Genomic DNA, 20,211 nt, shown 5'->3' with positions numbered 1-20,211 from the left:
TTTTAAATTTTTGAATCGATAGACAGAATGCTTGTAATTACCCACTAACTATGCTCGTTACGCTAAAAAATACTTTCAGTTAAGTACTGGTGAAGCTTTGGAGCAAAAAGCGAAGGTTTGAGACGGGGAGCCGCACACCTCATATAAGGAATTTTTGTCCGTTTTAAGTTCATAATAATAATAATAATAATAATAATAATAATAATAATAATAATAATAATAATAATAATAATAATAATAATAATAATAATAATAATAATAATAATAATAATAATAATAATAATAATAACAATAATAATAATAATAGTTTATTCCAGAAAAAACCCGTGGGTCATAGGAAAATTACATAGCAACAAACAAACAACAAATTAACTAAATTAAATTAATACTATTTAAAGAAAACGCTCCCGATGTGCCGCTGTAATCCTTACAAATCTTGCTATCCTTTTAATACTCAGGAAATTTGTCTCTTTCATTCTCTCTACCATCCATATCTCATTCAATTTTTCTTTACCATACATCTCTCGCCTCCAATCATTCAATTCGACACATTCACACAAAAAATGTATTAAAATTTCATCCTGAGATCCACACATAGGACAAGCAATAGATTCTACCTTCTCCCCTTTTCTCCCTTGATACTTTCTTTTCTTCCCAATCAAAAATCCACTTCCCCTCCAATCCAAATAAGCCTTCAAATCCTCTCTACTTAACCCAACCTTCCAAAATACCTCCTCCCCCCAGCTACCCTTTATCTGTCTATACAATTTTAACAACCCTGAACGATACAGACTTGCCCACCATATCTGTATTTCTTGGTTCTTCAACCTCTCTTGTACCTCCCTTATTACTATTTCCTCCATACCCATAATCCCCTTTCCTTCATTCCACCATTCCCCTAATCCACGCTTATCTAAGATATCCTTAATCTCCACCGGCCACCCTGTTTTAGTATTCTGTCTGAATGCCTCTAAGTATGCTGCCTTTGCTACCGTAAATCTCTGTATACCCAGTATCCTAACCCAATATCTCACCATGGTCACTAGCCTCATAGATCGCAGCGATACTAGCCCTAAATCCCCCTGGATTACCAAATTACTAAACGAATCCCGTAGTCCTAACATCCTCTTATAATATCTCGTCATAATCACCTCAAGTTTTGGACCTTTCCGATAGCCCCAGATCTCTGCTCCATAATGCATCGCCGGTACTATCTTACTTGTCCAAATCCTCTTATGTACTCTAATATCTCTCACCCGTCTAAGACTACTTCTCCCTATTTCACTGCTAATATACCTCCCCCTTGCATTCGGTAGATCCAGATGCCCACTGAATTTCCCATTACTAGTAAACTATACCCCAAGATAAACAAATTCATTATTCACTGGTATAGTTTCACCTTTAAAGAAACCATCACCACTGACTTCGATGTGTTCAGGATTAACTTCTTCTCTTCCAAATAAACCTCCGTAATCTCTAATAATTGTTGCAGTTTCTCCTTTGTTTCAGCCAGTAATACGATGTCGTCAGCAAATAGTAGTAAGCACAGTTTAAGCAAATCTATCGATATCATTGGTGCATTGTTCTTAACGAAAAATTCATTGGCATCATTTAAATAAAGGCTAAACAATTTCGGTGACAGCACACATCCCTGCTTTAGTCCCAATGAAGATTGCACCGGAGTTGAGCACTTTCCCGCCACTTTCACTACTAACTTCACGTACTTATACATTTCGCACAGCAACAATACGAAATAGTGAGGCAGTCCTAAAGATAACAAGTTTAACATTAACAGGTTCCTATCCACATTATCATGTGCCCCTTTCAGGTCTAAAAAAGCTGCAAATAACCTCCCCCCTTTTCCTTTCCTATACTTCTCTACGAAAATCCTCAAAGTAAAAATATGATCTACTGCACTATGGTTTTTTCTAAACCCTACCTGAAAAGGGGATAACAGTTCCTTTACCTCCAACCACTTCCCTAATCTTGACCTATAACCTTGCAGAAAATCTTACTCATCACATTTCCCAAACTAATTATTCTATAGTTACTATGATCCTGCCTGTTACCTTTTTTGAAAATTGGTATTCCTACTGACACATTCCACTGATCAGGCCATTTCCTTTTTCCAGTCACAAAACTGAAAACTACTGCTAAAACTGGTACTAGAACTGTTTTCCCCATTTTCCAAATCTTTGCTGTCTTCAATATCGCTCTTCAATTTTATTCGAAAAAACTTGCTTATTTATTTTACAGTGTCCTGGAGGAAAGAATCTTTGGAAAGATAATTTTGTCTACAAAACAATGTCAAGTTAACTGTATTTATAGTAATTAATAAATAAATAAAAAACTGGAAGACACAAATTTAAAAAAGAATCAGCAGAATAACACAGGCGAATAAAACTATTCTCTGAAAAGGTCTTAAAAAGGACCCACTGTTGTCTTGTGACAAAATCCGAGACCAAATATTTGCTTCATTGAGCGCGGAATGACTTGTATTCTTCATTTGACTTTCAAACGACACTGTCGATGGTGGTATATAAGCTGTCTTTGGATACCTTATTTTCTTCGTTACATGCGTAGGACTAGTCGGGAAAAACAGATTTGTCATGGGTCTTGTGAGCGGGATGACGACTTCTGAAAATAAATAAATAGAATATCCAATTAGAATTACCTCCAAACTGAAATTAATTGTCTAGATAAGTATGGTACAAATGATTGTGATTTATGACTGAATATACGTCGGGATACATTGTGCTAAGGTACCATTCAAACAAAGAATTTTTGCTCGAGAAGAAAAAACTAATTTATAATGTTACCTGAAAGTACCAATCAATTCTTAGTTGACATTTCAAGAAAGTAAAAATGAAATTTAACAAGCAGCTAGTATCCCCATTTATAAAACTATTCTTCGAAATGTTCATATTTATTACAATTTCTATATCGGGCTATAGCTAGGAGAGTTACCGGATTTAAAACTTCCCCCTCCTCCACCCATAGTTTTGTCTGACTCAAAACACTCCCTAGCTTTTGAGAGAATGTGCATTAGAAGGATCCTAAACACATTGTGGTAGGAAAAGGTTACCAATATAGAGGTTCATCGACAAACCGGTCAGCAATTAGTGAGTGACTTCCTGATACGTGGAGATGGACCTATTTTGGTCACTTCCTTTGTACACCATAGAATCGACTCCCAAAAAAAAGTATATAGCCTCCTGAGGGGAGATACATAAGAGGTCGACCAAGACACACTATACAACGGCAGTACGACCGGGACCTGAGAAGTGGAGAGCTGACTCTTCAACTACAGTGGGAGGATTTCAAGGCAACAGCTTAGTTCCTAGATGTCTGGTTAAAGGTTCGTAGACATCCTATGCGCTATTCCTGGTTCTGGAGGAACTAAGGTCTAAGGTAAGGTTAACATTACTTATAGCCCTTGTCCTGAGGACTGTAGGAAGGTGGTTTACATCCCCAAAGACATAATTACTTGACCGTTCAACTATGTTGAATAAAATGGCAATAGAAAAATTTTGATTGGTTAAATTTGGGGAAATAATGGGGGTGGAGGGGGGGCTAGTTTTGCTTCAATCACCTTTGACTAATGAAAAGGGCATTAGAAATATCTATTTCCAATCAAATGACCTCCCTCCGAAGTTTTTAGGACAGTTCCTTCTAAACGAAGTACCTTGGTAAAAAAAAGTACATTGTGCCCACTTCAATCTTTACTTAGGCAGCGCTATTGGGCTCCCAATGATTTTTTTTTGCTAGAACCGAAAAAGAGAGAGAAATTGTCGTTACGTGCATTCCCAGCGCTACTTCAAAAAAATATTACAATGGGGTAAGGTATGCATGAAATAAAACTTGAAATTAACAATAAAACTTAAAAATAAACCAAAATTGACAAGAGAAGTTATAAGGTCGGCAAAAGGAGAGACTAAATTTGCAAGTCCTGCATTCTTGGCTCCGTTTTCAAAATTTTCACCACCACTTTTTCTATATGCATATCTATGAATATATTTTTGTGGGATTTTTTTTTTTATTATCTTGGCTCCATTTTTTGCATTTGGTCATATTTCTTGGAATTCTCAGTGCCAATCCTGCATTCTTGGCTCCGTTTTTGTAAATATCGCCAAAACGCTTTTCTAAATGTATAGTTTTACTGATAATTTTGGAAACTTTTTTTGCAATCTTGGTTTCATTTTGTGCATTCTAGGTCATATTTTTTAGGCTTTTTGGTGACAATTTCCCTAAGTACGGCTCCAATGTGTGCAATCTCGAGTGCAAGATTTTTGGTCTCAGCCCAATTATCTGACTATCCATATATTGAGCAGTATACCATATCCCCCAACCTATTGGATGAGGTGATCCAAACAAATGTTCAGTGTTAAAGGAGGGAATACTTTTCCGCTCCAATTGGGAAATACTTTTCCATTTTTTTTCCAAGGCCAAGTTGAGCCCCATGTTAAGATTAAATTAATTTCGATAAAAGAAGCAATATCTAAGGAATGTAGTTTTTTGTACTAAAGAACTCACAAGAATAGCCCCTCTTAAACTTTCTTAGCTGAATAAACATACATAAATGGATTTGACATATCGATCCAACGTTCATGCTTGACCCCCGAACATGTACGAAAACCAAAAATAATTTACATTTATTATTTAATTAAAAATCAATTTAGATTCTTATAATATACTCAAATTTATCAAAAAAGAAGACAACTTTATTCCATTTAAACACAAAAGGTCCTTTTAATAATCTACAATTAGGGGATTTAATAAACCTCACCGTAAAGTTTTATAGTTCCATTCCCTTCTCCCACGACGTTCTTAGCATGGCATTCATACTTTCCAGAATCCGATGGAACAAAACCTTGAATCCTCAAAGAAAGCACATAATGATAATCATGATTGGATATCTGCGTTTCATCCAGGGTTAACCGTTGGTTTGTCACGATTATTTCTCCTTCAAAATAAAAGATTCTTGTAAGAATCCTACAGATTTCAATGAGCGGGATTAATTCGGCAAAAAGGGAAATCAAACAGGATAAAAGAATAGGCATTATCAAGGGCGCCAAAAAGAGAGAGATTAGGATTTCAGACTGTATAATGCTACAGACGACTAAAAATCTATAATAGTGCAAAATTTGTATATTCAGAAGAACATGATGTCTCTACTAAAATTTTACTATTACCGATGGAATACTAGCGTCAATTTTTCATAGGATTTTTCAGCCAATTAGACATTCGACCTATTAGACATATTATCTTAATTATAGATAAATCATTGGTCTCCATAAATTCTGTCCTGCTTGTCTCCATGGGCTTCCATGGATCTTCATTGTGATTTTGAAAGAAATGTAAAAGAAAAGAAGAAAATGCTATTAGTAGTTTTATTTTTTTTTTACTTTTTAGTCAATATTTGTAAGGTAACCTACTATATTTCTCAACTTTCATTTATTTTTTTTTTATTATATTTATTTTTTGTTCCTCTTTTATTTGTTTTCTTTATTTTATTTTAATTTTTGTTTGACTTTTATTTTCTTTATTTATTCCACAGATGACGATAAATTGTTATGTGATTTAGCCAGATCATTTGCTCAACAACAAATATTTTTTCGGCTAATATATATATATATATATATATATATATATATATATATATATATATATATATATATATATATATATATATATATATATATATATATATTATATATATATATATATATATATATTTGTGCGAACTTTCAAAAAATTGTGTAAAATACAGGGAAAAGATTTTAAACCACAGCTTTTTAGCCAAAAGGGAAATGTTAAAAAAGACACTAAACACAAACAAAACCCACACAAGCAGCACACACGCGGCGTACACACGCAATCATGCCATACATACACACTGAATTATTCTAATCCATTTCCATCATTAACTTTAATGGTGGTTCTTACCATCTTTAGTCCAGAAAGTGATAGGCTTTGGAGATGATTGGATTTCACATTCAATAATCACTTTTGATCCTTTTGGAACTCCTATAAGTTGACTCTTCACTTTAACCGAGGGAACAACTGAAAGAGAGAAGAAAAATTTGTTCCGTTTCTAATGATATGTGGCTTATTGATGGGGCTATCAATGTCAATAAAGCAAAGTAACAAGGTAAGTGAAGCAGTGCATGAAACTTAGGGTATGTTGCAGACCTCAATTATCATCCAAGATCACTATTTATTTTCCGTTGAGTTTAGCCTAAAATTCTAGATGAAAATAAGTTTAGCACATAAAATAATTATCTAAGTGGATGATTTGGCGGTGCCTAGGTAGACAGTCATACACCTCCCATGTATAATTTTTCCGGTACCACTTTATCTGTAAGGGATACTCTTAGAATTTCAGAGTGGGGTCATTTTGTTGGAAATTAGAAGTTTTGGTACCCTTTTAAGCAGTGGCGTAATTCGTCAGAGTCCTGGGGGGGGGGAACAATTGGAGCCAATTTTCGGAAATCAGGTGAAAATGACAGCAAAAGCTGAAAAATGAGCCGCTTGGGGTTATGAAAGTGCTATATAGTAATATAAAATAGTTTATAGCACTATAAAGGTAAATATATACTAAAGAAAACTGGTCCATTTCTGTTGATGCTTAAATTATGCAGGGTTATGTTAGTTTTGACAAGATTTTTCAAGAAAGTTAATTTTGCCTGAGGGAAAAATTCGGGTCTGGGGAAGGGGGAAAAAAGTCTGGGAGGGGAAATTGCCCTCTGCTCCATAGCAAATTGCGCCCCTGCTTTTAAGAGCCGAAAGTAATTGCAGGGCATCCAGCCCCAGGGACGGTACTAGCCTTTCACCTTTGGGGGGGGCACCTGAGATGTGCCGACGAATCTTAGGCAAGTGCTGACGGAAAGAAAATCTCCAGATGTCGGTACCCTTTGTTGAAATTTAAACTCGAAAAAAAAACATGTCATATATTATAGCTTAAAACAATTAAAAAAGGTGAATCACATGATCAAACCCGTACGAATGAATCAGCTAAACTTTAAGCCTGCGCTGCTTTACAACTTTCCACTTGTCTAAAAGAGGGTTGAGGTTTGTCATAAGCATGATATGGTCAAGTCTTTCGTCTCCCATTGTTGACCTCAATCTGATCTTCATGATTTTCATTTTACTGAATATTTGCTAACCTTCGGCCGATGTTACCGGAATTGTTTTTGCAAATATGAATGCTCTGTACACTAAGGGCAATCCTCTTCTATTCTTCTTCGCTAGAGAGAATAGCTGGGCAAACTCAAATACGCTTCCAGAAACTCTGTCGTTTTCACGCTGGCAAACTTCTGCAAAACTTCCATTTGGGACTGGAACGCTTGGACAGACATATCTGCTATTGGGAACGCAGCACTGAAAGCTTGACACTGCGAAAGTTCAAGGTTCACGTGGCAATCAAAGGCAGCAAGTACCAGCTCCTTTGTTTCTTTGAATGCTAGGAACAACTCTTCACCTACGACTGATAAAACTTTCTTAAACTCAGTAGCATAAAGTTTGGCAGGCAACGTCTGCAACACTTCACTTGTTCTGACACCGTCGGCGTATCTCCGAGGAAGCCACCGCTGACGATGGTATCGTCTATGCTCCCCCTCTAACCAAGAGGAGAATTCTTCATCACTCATGGGACAATCATCGTCCTCTTCTCCGCAAATTAATTGCTAGGCCATACTGAAAGATGCCGTTACTTGACCATTGAGTTCGCTCTCGTTGCTCATGGATTGTTTGATGACAGTCATCGTGGCTTTCATCAAGTTGCATGCACTGATGATATCCAGCTCTACTGCTTGAAGTTCAGGAATAAGGGACGGTTGTTCGAGAAAGTAATGCCCTCATTAATATCGGCTTTGCTATGAATTTGAATCTAATAATGGTATTAAGGAGCCTGTTGGACTTCGACTTGGTGTCTGTATCAAGGGGGTCTGAATTCGACATTTCTCTCAACAGTCCAACAACTTCTGGCAGAAAACTCCAAAGCACTACAAGCGACTCCGATCTTGCAGACCACTTTGTTTCTAACACTTCCTTTAGATGAAGCTTGCCTTCAACTTCTTCTACAGCCTTGCAGTAAACTACCTCTTTATTGAAAACCAAGCTTGCTTGAATTTCTTAGCAAATTATAATCGATAATATTTTAAAGTTAATTCTTGGTTAGAAAAAAAGGAAAGAAACAAGAAGAGAAAAAAAGAAAGAATGAAGAAAAGAATTGTTTTCTTGCTTAAGAAATTGAGATAAGTAGGCACTTGGACAAGGATACTCACCTACGACTACAAGGTTACAACTTTACTCACTTATCCTATCACCTGCTGAAAGTTATCGGTACTATTGTGGATTAACGACTACAGGGGGTTTAAGGAGTTTTTAGTTTCTGGTTTAAGATTTTCGGTAATGGCGATTCCATTGGTGCAGTTTTCTTTTTTCGATCAGAAGCTATTTTTGAGGTTACAGTTTTTTTTGGAAATTTCCATTAATTTGGTTAGTTACTGGGGACCGTGGCTCATAAATCAATCATCAATCCTTTGCAGGCTACTCATGGAATTTTCTGCTCCTAAGAGAACATCTTGTTTCTTGGGGTTTTCGCGTTTTCAATAAAGATGTTGTTGCTAAAATTTTATATTATTGGAAGAAATCATCATTCAGTTTATTTCAGCTGATTTTTTTAGATGTATCTTGCGTAGTCGGTGAAGCAATAATTCTGGAAAGTAAACAAAGAAAAAACCTTGCGAAAAAAAACTTAATTTCCTTGCGTATAGTATGAAAGTAATTTTACCAACTACATTTTTTGTTGTTGCTATTTTGAATGGTTTCAGACAGTTGGGATTAAGAAGTGACACTAATATAGTTTGTATATAGACTCTTGGACTCTATGGACCTGACGAGATGGACTCTATCCCATGTTGAAACGGCTCATTGAGGAATATATTTAAGAAATATCAACTGTCATCTTATGAAACTTAAATTTCAGATTTGAATTTTAGATCGTAATGCATCAACATGAAATTCATCTATATCATTTTCTTCATTAGATCGGCAAAAGCATTAGAAAAAAAGTAAGCTATTATAAAAAGTAGAGATTTCTCGATACCAAAGGGCGCGGCTGCTATTTCTCGCCCCACAGGGACACTGTCAAATAAAATTAGCATTTTCCTGGAAATGTACAATTCGAAAGGAAACAAATACTACTGGCCTAGAATACTCGTAGTGGTAAACAAAAATCAAAAATAATATGACAAACCATAAAATACAAATGAGAGATGTGAAATCAAGCTATTCTATCTATTCCATACGGAAATAAGACAAACTTAGTGAATTAGCTTATTTCAGTGGTGCTTTTTGTATGAACCACGGCCATATATTATGGACCACATTGACCATGGCTATATAACCATTTTTCCAAGTTTAGGCCCACTATCTCAAGATGCAGAAGATCAATCCAGATGTAAATTTTTTTGATGGTTTAGATTGTTTATGTAAATTAACTAAATGTTCTTGTGATCAAATTTCATTCCCAGGGTTAAATAACTTTTCATGGAAATTTTTTGGCTCAATTACCTTCCAAGGATGGAAAATAGTGTCAGCTAAAAGTCACTGTGCTAGGCGCCCCCTGGAAAATGTTCCCCTGCTTAAAACCTCCTTCCCACAAAAATTTTTCCCTGAAAATTCCCCTAGAAAAATTTATCTTAGAATATTCCCCCCCCCCGTATTTTCCTTGGATAATTTCGAATGTTCATCAGAAAGAAAATTGACAGGCAATGCTGTAGTACTGCCTTTGTTAAACAGCCGTAAGGGTCCATTGTTTTATTTTTGGTTATTTTTTTTTCTCAGAGACACGTGATATGGAAGGAGTGGTCTCATAAACTTCGGAGGGAATTCGTAAAAAATTAAAGCTCGTGTGCCTTTTTATGAGTCAGGAGTGATTAGAGGGAACCAGAACCCCTCTTTTCGGTTTTCAGAAATGCGTATCTGTAATATCTCGAGAATGGCCAAAATTATGTATTTAAACTTTCAGGTCATGTTCAGGGGGATGCTAAAAACATGATCGGGAGCAGCCAGTCATTCTCCTGTGCCCTTTGAGCGGCAGTCTCCCCAAAGGCATGTGTTCAAAACTTTGGAATAGCCATCTTGTTCAAACTAATCATGTTGAGAGGGAAGTTGAAAAAGGAACACACGTCAGCCCTCCTTTTACTCTTTGAGTCCTTATACTGGTAAAAATCTTTAAACGCCCTTTTATTCAAAATGATTTCAAGGTCAATTAGCTATGCCTCCGGGGATGTCATGACCCTACAGGGCCAGGGGAGTGATTATAAATTATCCAATTTGTCCATTTTCAACGTGCAGAATTTATCATTGGGAAGGCAGTAATGTTTGATTTTGGGTGGGTCCGAGAAGACAAAGGGTATTAAGTTAAAATGTCGGGGAATACTGAGGGACATGTTGAGTTAAATCAGGAGAAACTATGTGCATTTAAGTTATCAAAAAAGGCCTATCAGCAATATCTTAGGAGTGGGTTAGGGTCCAAATATTCAATCAAAAGATATCCCGTGCATCCTGTTGTCAGTAGGGTGTATCCAAAATATTTCAGAAACGGCTGATGGCATTTGGTTGAAACTTTCAGGAAATGTTTAGGGGGTGTTGAAATGAATAAAAGTCGTTAGTTTGAACTACTAAATCAGAATTGGAAATTTTAATTGCTACTCAATAGATATGAAAAACCAGAGAATATTCACTATATGAGCGAAAAAAAGTTGGGTATGCGCTTTACTGAAAACAAAATATATTACAAATATTATCTTTTGTAATTAACACATTGCCAAATAAAAATAGAAATAACAGGGAAATAAAATCTTGATTTGCTACGTTTCCAGGAGTATTCCAATTGCTGAGTTGTCAGTAACATATATTTATAAATTAAATATTCTGTTTATTTTTATTAGTTTTTTCCGATCATCTTAATTATTATCCCTACTCTGCAATGACCCATTGACACTCCTTCATAAAAGCTTATGCAAAATTATACCTCGCTGTACACAATTTCGTCACACATAATCTATATCAAACCTGGTGGCTACTGTGACACTAAGACATTACTGCTCCCCCCTTCCCCTCAGCACCAATAATAAGAGCGTAGACCAAAAATGTAAGTAGAAAACGAGAAGGATTAGACAGTAAATCGTAAAAACTCATTTAGTTTTCATTTGAAGGCTCAATGGGGCTTAAAATATTAGGCCATTAAAACGTACTCTTTTTGGCATCTTACCCCAACCCCCTCTACACAAAAACCAACCACCCATTCTTAATAATACTCCATTGTATTATGAAATCCCCCATAACATTCTCTCCATATATAAAATTGTGCACCAAAAAAAAGAAGGACAAATAAAAATAAATCTGTAGATGAATTCAGGAAAAAAATCCCAGAAGATTTCCTCCTCCCTGAAGATTCTCCCAAGGAAATCTCTCCCCCCCCAAAAAAAAAAATTATTCCTGCGAAAAATGTCGGTATGTTTCCCAATAACGAATAGGCTACTACCTGTAAACAATGGATAAATTGCAAAATTCCTAGCCCTTTCCCTAGGGGTTGTGAGTTTCTTGTCGTCCCCAGAGTCACACTTATTGGACTTTTCAAATATGATGAACCAAATGGGTTTTTCAGAATATCATTCGGATGTCTTTGGAGAAAAAAGTGGCATGAGAAGGGGGCTAGTTTCCATTCATTCTTTTTGGTCACTCAAAAAGGGGCTTAAACTTTTAATTTTTATTCGAATGAGCCCACTCTCCATCTTCTAGGGCCCTTGGTTTGACACTACCATCCTTGGTAAAAGACCACACTACCTTTCCATCGTAAAAACAACAAACTTTGGAGTGTTTTAATTTTCAGTTTTAAAGATCTTAGTTTATTGTATGTTCCATTTATTTTATATACATAGTTTGCTGTGGACGGCTCTTGGATATAGAGCCAAATTGTTTTTAAGGTCTAAACAAATTTCGCTGTCTTGGGTAAATTCCCTTGTTTTACTTGTTTTTGTTTTAACCATGATCATTCTTTGGCAAAAAATATACATTTCCAAATGTTTGTAGATAAGAGCTTGAAACCTCTACAGTAGGCCTCTGTGATTCTCGTTTTAGTTAGGGAGGGGGCTGATGTCTAAAATTGTGTTTTTTATATCAAAACACCCTAACTGTGATTGTAAATACAGATTTAGTTCTAAGAATGGGGCGCGGTGAGGTAGAAAGTGCTATTTAATCCTTCTTGACTTCACGGAATATTTCTGGTCTATGCTGTTATTATGAAAGTAAAGATTAATATTACATCCCAAAATGAGCAGAATTTATTCCGAATAGAAGAGAGGTGACCCTTCCTCATCCCCAGCCTCCCCCTCATGGCCGTCAAAACTTTGGAGGCTACTCATTCGACCGGAAATTGAAAGTTCTAGTCCTTTTTTGTAAATCAAAAGTGATAGGTGAGCAGCCGGCCACTGTACTAAAACTGTTTTGATATCTGGTCCTTTTGTTACCCCTTAGGATATCTGACTGGCATTTTGAGGTAAATATTTGGTACTTTGTTAGTGGCCGCTCAATTTAGTGGTTGGGGGAATCTTCTATAGGGATGAAATTTCCACTGGAAAATTTTCCGGGGGAACTTTCCGCGGGGTAAATTTTGCATGAGATTTCTCCCCGGTCGGAGGAATTTTCCGTGGGTGAGGGGAATTTTGCCGGGGGAGGGGATTTTTCGGAGGAATTTTCCACGGGAGGAATTTCTTGTGTGTGTGTGGGGGGGGGTCTTGGATAAATATCACAAGGGGGGCTCTGGGTACTAAAATTGACAAAGAAAACTTTAATGAAGAAAAATGTTACGCTTATGCACTGTCTTAAAAATATCCTGCTTTTTGTATATAAATTAATTGTTATTTTTCGTAGTCAGAATCCCTTCCCAGAGCTGATTACATTCTCCTGATATAGTTTCTAGCTACCCTTTTACACCGATGTTGGGAAATTACGTCTGAACTCTTTATAATTGATTTTAAAGGGGTGAACATTCCATAGGACAGATGAGAATACACATACAAAACACTGCTTTGCAAAAGTAAGAAATGGCCTGTAAGCTTATTCATACTCTTTGCTGACGTGGTATTAACCCTTAAAAGATGCCAAAACACTACCTAAGACCATAAAAACGTTACTAATAATTCTGAAACTACGTCGTTGCGCTGCATCATTATTTGTAAAGCCACTTGTATGAAGATAAATTTCTTTACCATAAAATTGGACATAAGAAAATATAGACCAATTAAAAGAAGTACGCAGCCCCTCACCTCTATACCTCACAATTTTTATCTGTAAGTCGCCCTCCATGACAGAAAAAATTGATGTTAAGTAATATCTGTCAATTGGATAATTACCTCCTCTATGGTTTACTGTTCGTCAACATAGACAGAAATTCTTCACATAGCAACACTGCTTCACTAAGTAAGAAAAGACTAATAAATTTGTGCATGTTTTCATTTTATGTGATTGTAATCCTTAAGCATATCTGTGGCCACTAACTAAAAATTTTTAAGATGTCAATTTTTCTAAAATAATATTATACTCACACATTACACTGACCATAATTCGTTTGCTAACAGAAGGAGGGACTCCATTATTTGCAATGCATAAGTATGCCCCCATCTGGTGTCGAGAAACAGCTTGCCACTTTATCACTTCGCCTTCAATGAAACCGGACCTTGAATATTGCCATGAGCCTAGTAATGAAAACAGTTTGACAGACAGATTGAAAGGATCAAAAGAATATTAAAGGATGCAGAAGGAACTAACTGAATCAATTTAGAATTGTACAAATTCTTAAGAGAAGCGACTAAGACATACAGATGTCTTATTAAATCAAAATGCATCGAGAATGCAACACAAATCATTGCCGGTTGAAACTGCTCCATTATGTAGACAGTAGGACTGCAACTGAGAATTGGTCATTATCAAACAGTTCGTGGTAACGAACTGTAGTAAGGAGCGACCTGCCTCAATAGTAACCAAAACTCTAAAAAACGGAATTTTGATACCAATAGTTACATCAAAACAATCGCATTTAATTCTGGTTTTTAATGTATAAGTTTCATCAGGTTTAGTCTTACTCATCAAAAGTTACGAGCCTGAGAAAATTTTCCCTATTTTAGAAAATAGGGGGAAACACCCCCTAAGAGTCATAGAATCTTAACGAAAATCACACCATCAGATTAAGCGTATCAGAGAACCCTACTGTAGAAGTTCCAAGCTTCTATCTACAAAAATGTGGAATTTTGCATTTTTTGCCAGACGAACAAACACGGATGCGTGTTTATTTGTTTGTTGTTTTTTTATTTTTTCCCCCGGGGGTGATCGTATTGACATAGTGGTCCTAGAATTTTGCGAGAGGGCTCATTCGAACGGAAATGAAAAGTTCTAGTGCCCTTTTTAAGTGACCAAAAAAATGGAGAGCACCTAGGCCCCCTCCCAAGCTAACTTTTTCCCAAAGTCGTCGGATCAAAATTCTGAGATAGCCATTTTATTCAGCATAGTCGAAAAACCTTACAACTAAGTCTTTGGGGACGACTTACTCCCCCACAGTCCTCGTAGGAGGGGCTGCAAGTTACAAACTTTGACCAGTGTTTGCATATAGTAATGTTTATTGTGTAAAGATAACCATTGATAACCATTTCTGTACACAGAAAGTGTACATATGTATTCAAGGGGATTTTTTGGTTAGGAGGAGGGGTTGGAAAGAAGGGGTTATATGGGGGAAACTGGGGGCGCAGGATTTTCTAGCATGAAAAAACAATGAAAAAAATATGAAAAAGTTGTTTCAACTAAAAGTAATGAGTAGCATTAAAACTTAAAACGAAAAGAAAATATTACGCATATAAGGGGTTCACCTCCTCCTAATACCTAACTCTTTAAGCTAAAGTATTTTTAGTAATTTCAACTATTTATTCTACGGCCTTTGTGATTCAGTGGAAAAAAATTAAGCTTTAGTGTAAAGAGCCAGGTATTGACGAGTGAGCGAACCCTCTCATATACGTAATAAAAACATAAGAGTACAAAAGTTTGTTACGTAAGCTAATTCGTAAGTTACGTATATCTTTTACTAATGAAAACGTTCGTAAAAAATTAAAAGTTCTAGTTGCCTTTCTTTAAGTACCCAAAAAATTGGAGGGCAACTGGGCCTCCTCCCCCCCCCCCTTTTTTCTCAAAATCGTTCAATCAAAACTATGGGAAAGCCATTTAGCCAAATAAATAAATATGCAGATTTCACTTTAATTGTTCATCTGCGGAGAGCCGAAATCAAAAGATGGATTAACTAAAAAATGTTGAGGAGGGAACAGCCCCTTTCATATACGGGGTAATTTCTGCTCGTTTTAAGTTTTAATGTCGCTTCTTACTTTCAGTTAAAAAAACTTGTTTTTTTTATTTAATAGTTAAAAAAGTAACCATCAATGCAACAGTGCAAATACAGAAACAAACACAAACCACAAAACCGAACAAAAAAAAAATATATAAACTGGAAAACTGTTATCCTACTTTAGTAATTAATATAGATAAATACTTGAACGAGGCCTTTACCCTACTCATCCACCCAATTACATAGGCCAAACAGTATAGCCATAGCCATGCACAATCAACTGCGAAGGAAAGTCAACGAGAATACCAAAAATGATAGTTATTCATAACTATCATGAATAACTTAGCAAATGTATATATATATATATATATATATATATATATATATATATATATATATATATATATATATATATATATATATATATATATATATATATATATATGTATATATATATATATATATATATATATATATATATGTATATATATATATATATATATATATATATATATATATATATATATATATATATATATATATATATATATATATATATATATCATGAAAAGAAAAATCACCAATGCAACAGCACAAACACACACAAAAAAAAAGAAAAAAAGAGAGACAGAAGGAGAAAAGGAAGACTGTTTTCCTAAAATTAGTGATTAATATAGACAAGCACTTGAATGAGGCCTTAACCCTACTCATCGATACAATCACATAGGTCAAACAGCATAGCCACACACAATCAACCATAAAGAATAATCCATGGACAGGCAGTCATGTCGTCAATATATATATATATATATATATATATATATATATATATATATATATATATATATATATATATATATATATATATATATATATATATATATATATATATATATATATATATATATATATATATATATATATATATATATATATCCAGGCTGGAGGTTTCTACCCAACCATCTATAATTTTCCCCTTGAGCATAATACATTCATAGATTTCATGAGATCTGAGAAAAATTTGGCCCCCAATATGCAAAAGCTGAAGATAAACGACCACTGTTGGTAATGCAGCGCGACCTGCGATGTACACGTCAGCAAATTTACTATGTTTGTCAAGCCTTAGCAGGATTACAATAATTATATTTTGCTTTGTGTGTGTTCGTTCATGCTAACTAATTTTTTCTTTTTATCTCTCGGTAGTTTTATGAAGAAATATAAGGCAGAGTTTTCTTTCAATAATTAGTTCTTACTATAGATTCCCAATTTATAAAGACAAAAATGTCTGCCAGAAGCCCTTAGCAGTGATGTTAATTGAGTAAGAGGAATTGGGACTCCCCCGAGATATTTTGACCCTCCCCTTCTCACATGTAGATTCTTCGAAATGCCTTTTTTGGATATTTTCTTTCAAATGACTGTGTGAGGCTCGTTCAGTTATATGTTTTTTGGTTTAAAAACTTTCTAAAATAGTAATTTTTTATCTTTATTTGCACTAATGAAGGGTGTTATACTGATACTGACTAACCAATACTGACATCGTGGATACTAGTATTGCAATGCTGACATTATATCAATGATGATAATTACAATGCTGACATCTTCGACCCCATGTCAGTCTCATGCAGGGTTACCTCCCGTTGAAAAAATTGCTTGATTTTAGGGATGTTTTCTTTGATTTATTGATTTTTTTTTCAATAATTTAAATATTCTTGTGCTGATTTAGGCTAGTGATTTTTTGTTTTTGTTTAGGCAATACAAAAAAAAAACACTAGAAATAGTGCTAAATCACGAGGATGGCAACCCTGGTCTCATGACAAATAATTCTTTAACACACTTTTTTTAAGCAGACTTGACGCAAGTTCAAGCTTCCTACAATTTCACCAACAAGTTTTAATTTATGCCAAATCTCAAGGAAGTTAAACTTCTCACAGGAGTAATCATGTTCAACTTGCTAAAATATGCGCTGGATATATCTAAATTCTAAGTTGTTAATGTAGGTGAACGTTTCTTCTTGTAAAATCATTTTGACTCAGAAATGTAACTAGGTTAGAATGCGCGTAGCAAAACGGCAGATCCAGAATTTTGACGAGGAAGCGAGAGAGGATTGATTGAAATGAGAACATTCAAGCAAAAATTATTTCCACTTCAATAAGAATACATGTCACAGTCACTACCCTCCTCCCTGTCTAAGACTTCACCAATGGCTCTCACTTTACAATCACGAGATCTACGGGAATTAAAAATAATGTATCAGTAACCGGCCGTTTTTAAAAACAAAGGAAAAGAATAAAACTTAAACAGTAAACAGTTGCACTATGGATATCTCGATTTCAAGTCATGAAAACTTTTCCTACTAGATAGCAAAATATAAAACCGAAGTAAAAAAACAACAATAGAAAATAAGATTTTAACATAAACAAACCACAGCGTACAAAAAGAGACAAAACACACATTTAAACAAAATTTTCATTGCAACTTCTGTGGACCAAGCAAATTTATATCTGTAAATTCAGCAACATTTTGTTTGGAATGAAAATAAGAAGAAGATTGTGCCACCTTCATTAAAAATTAGTCTTACATTTAGGTAGGTAGGGAGGTAAGTACAACATACACATGAACACAATGCAACAGAATAATCCTATTAAATATTATTTACCGGTTTCAGCCCCCGCCCCACCCCAAGAAACTACGAAAAAAGACATCGAAAACCTCCCACCCTTCAAAATCTGTTAGTTAAACAAAATGTTTTTAATTTATTTTTAAACCTGTATAAAGGGACAGACTCCCTGATGCTAGCCGGCAGACTATTCCAAACAGAAGGTCCCAGATTATGAACCATATATGATGATCTGACAGTTTTTCTTTTTTCATGGGTTAAAAGTTGTGAATTTCTTGTATCATAATTATGGCTTTCCTGATTCATGGAAAAATGATCATGAAAATACTCAGAGCATAAATGTATCATGCTCTGGAACACAAAATCAAGCAATATTGATGAATTAAAAACTTGAATGAACCCATTTAATGAGCCCTCCAAGCCAATGGACTGGAAACTATCTGTGACCCGGAAGTAATTATTTTGTTCTGTATAAGTGACACAAATAACACTAAATAAGTGTTATTAAATAATTACACTAAATAATTATTGTTATAAGTTATTAGTGTTATAATTAATAACACTAAATAACACAAATAAGTGAAACTAAAGTAACAGTTTAGTTTCACTGCTAAAGATGATCACTGATTTTTGTGGTCGAAAAATCCAGTAACTTTTGTACATGTTCTCTAATTAAAAAGGACTATCCCTATAGTCCTACGTGTCTAATTAAAGGACCTATCCCTATATGAATTTTTTTTTTTCACAATAAGAAATGCCAAAAACAGTACGTTGAACGAATTGCTATGCACGACAGAAATGCAGAAAATACTGTAAAATATCAGCCGAAAAAGGTAATTTGAAAGGCTCCTTTGTAACAGAGGAAGAAAAAATGGAATATGATCCACAATCAAATTACCTTCCTAACTGTTTTATGCGTAATATGACAATGACCTATTAAAGACGGAAGGCTACCATGCCAATTATTGAACCAGGTTAAAGGATATCTATTTTGTTAATAATTTCATTATAAAACTCTGAATTTCCCGCATCAGTATGTAGGCTATTCCCAAGCTCATTAAGCGAGAAAATTCAACTATTTTTCAAAGTTATGTGTTTGTTTCTATAAGTGCATTAACATTCTTTATAAAACGCACCTTTCTCGTCCTTGAAACGCACCTCGGTGAGTTCCTTTTGATCTTCTCGTCTCCAAGTTATTTTCGGCTGAGGCTGGCCATTTGCCTTGCATGTAAGTCGCACTGATTCTCCCTCTTTTACAGTAACTTCACTAGGGGTCTCGTCATCCAAAATATCGGGTGAAACAGTAATATCTAAATGAGCAACCTGAAAAGAAAACATAGTCATATAGAAGCAAGTTTTGACTTTTATGACTATTTTTTTCAAGCTAGTAAAAATAAACCAACTATGAAGGGCAGCTAAATAATAACTGGTGGTCAACTCAGCAATATCGAATAATACCAATCAAATAATAAATAGCAAATTAATAATATAGAGAAAATATTCTAAACTTAATTCTAAACTTGTTCTAATTCTAAACTAAAATTCTAAACTAATATTCTAGAATCTAAACTTGTGAACTGGTTTGTTTGGATGTAAACCAGTGGAAATTAGTTGGTTTACTGAATGTCGCGTGTCACATACCCTTGTCAAAATATAAGGTATACCTGATAGAAACAATCTAAATGAGCTTAATAGCTGGCTTTAACATTCTGTATCAGGGGTTTATGCAGCAGCGGCCTCTGAGCTATATCCTCACCACCCTAAATTTCAAATTTATTTAAATTAAAATTTTGTGTCAGGGGCGTTTGTGGTAGGGGCCTCCGAACTATATCCTCGTCGCCCTAAAATCCAAATTAACTAAAATTTCCAGGTACTTCTTATTAAAATTATCAAACAATTTTGTTTTCGTCTTATTGCTCTCTAGCGAATTTTTTTTATCATTACCTCCACCCAGAAAAAAAAATCCTGTGTGTATTCCTATCCTGTATAATTGTTTGTTTGTTTTTTTTTTTAATTAGAAATGACATACTTTAAGTTGGACCAGAAACCTCACCTTGCCATAAACCTAAATTTATTTCGTGGTGCTAAATAGCTTAATTTTACCAGGGCTATTCAGCCTGTGATCAGAATCAGTAATCAGCATAATTCTTTTTTTAAGCTGAAAATGTATAAACATAAACCTGTTTACAAACCAAAC

At 35.0% G+C, this 20,211-nt stretch overlaps 1 protein-coding gene across 4 annotated transcripts in view; it reads right to left on the bottom strand.

The window, feature by feature from the left end:
* Positions 1–2,307: 2,307 nt before the first annotated feature.
* The window catches only part of LOC136031392 (lachesin-like), an 87,499-nt gene continuing 69,595 nt past the window's right edge, over positions 2,308–20,211 (bottom strand). For 3 of the 4 annotated variants that reach the window (XM_065710927.1, XM_065710928.1, XM_065710929.1), the window contains 5 exons: positions 19,151–19,337; positions 13,617–13,766; positions 5,947–6,063; positions 4,787–4,963; positions 2,308–2,637 (listed from right to left, as the gene is read on the bottom strand). In XM_065710927.1, the coding sequence (XP_065566999.1) occupies positions 2,366–2,637; positions 4,787–4,963; positions 5,947–6,063; positions 13,617–13,766; positions 19,151–19,337 (903 nt within the window). In that variant the 3' untranslated portion in view covers positions 2,308–2,365. The remainder of the gene's footprint in view (positions 2,638–4,786; positions 4,964–5,946; positions 6,064–13,616; positions 13,767–19,150; positions 19,338–20,211) is intronic. The other variant, XM_065710930.1, reaches the window with a different exon arrangement.

Source organism: Artemia franciscana, chromosome 9 (assembly GCF_032884065.1).
Source record: "Artemia franciscana chromosome 9, ASM3288406v1, whole genome shotgun sequence".
NCBI lineage: Eukaryota > Metazoa > Arthropoda > Branchiopoda > Anostraca > Artemiidae > Artemia > Artemia franciscana.
This window is presented reverse-complemented; position numbering and strand designations above follow the sequence as displayed.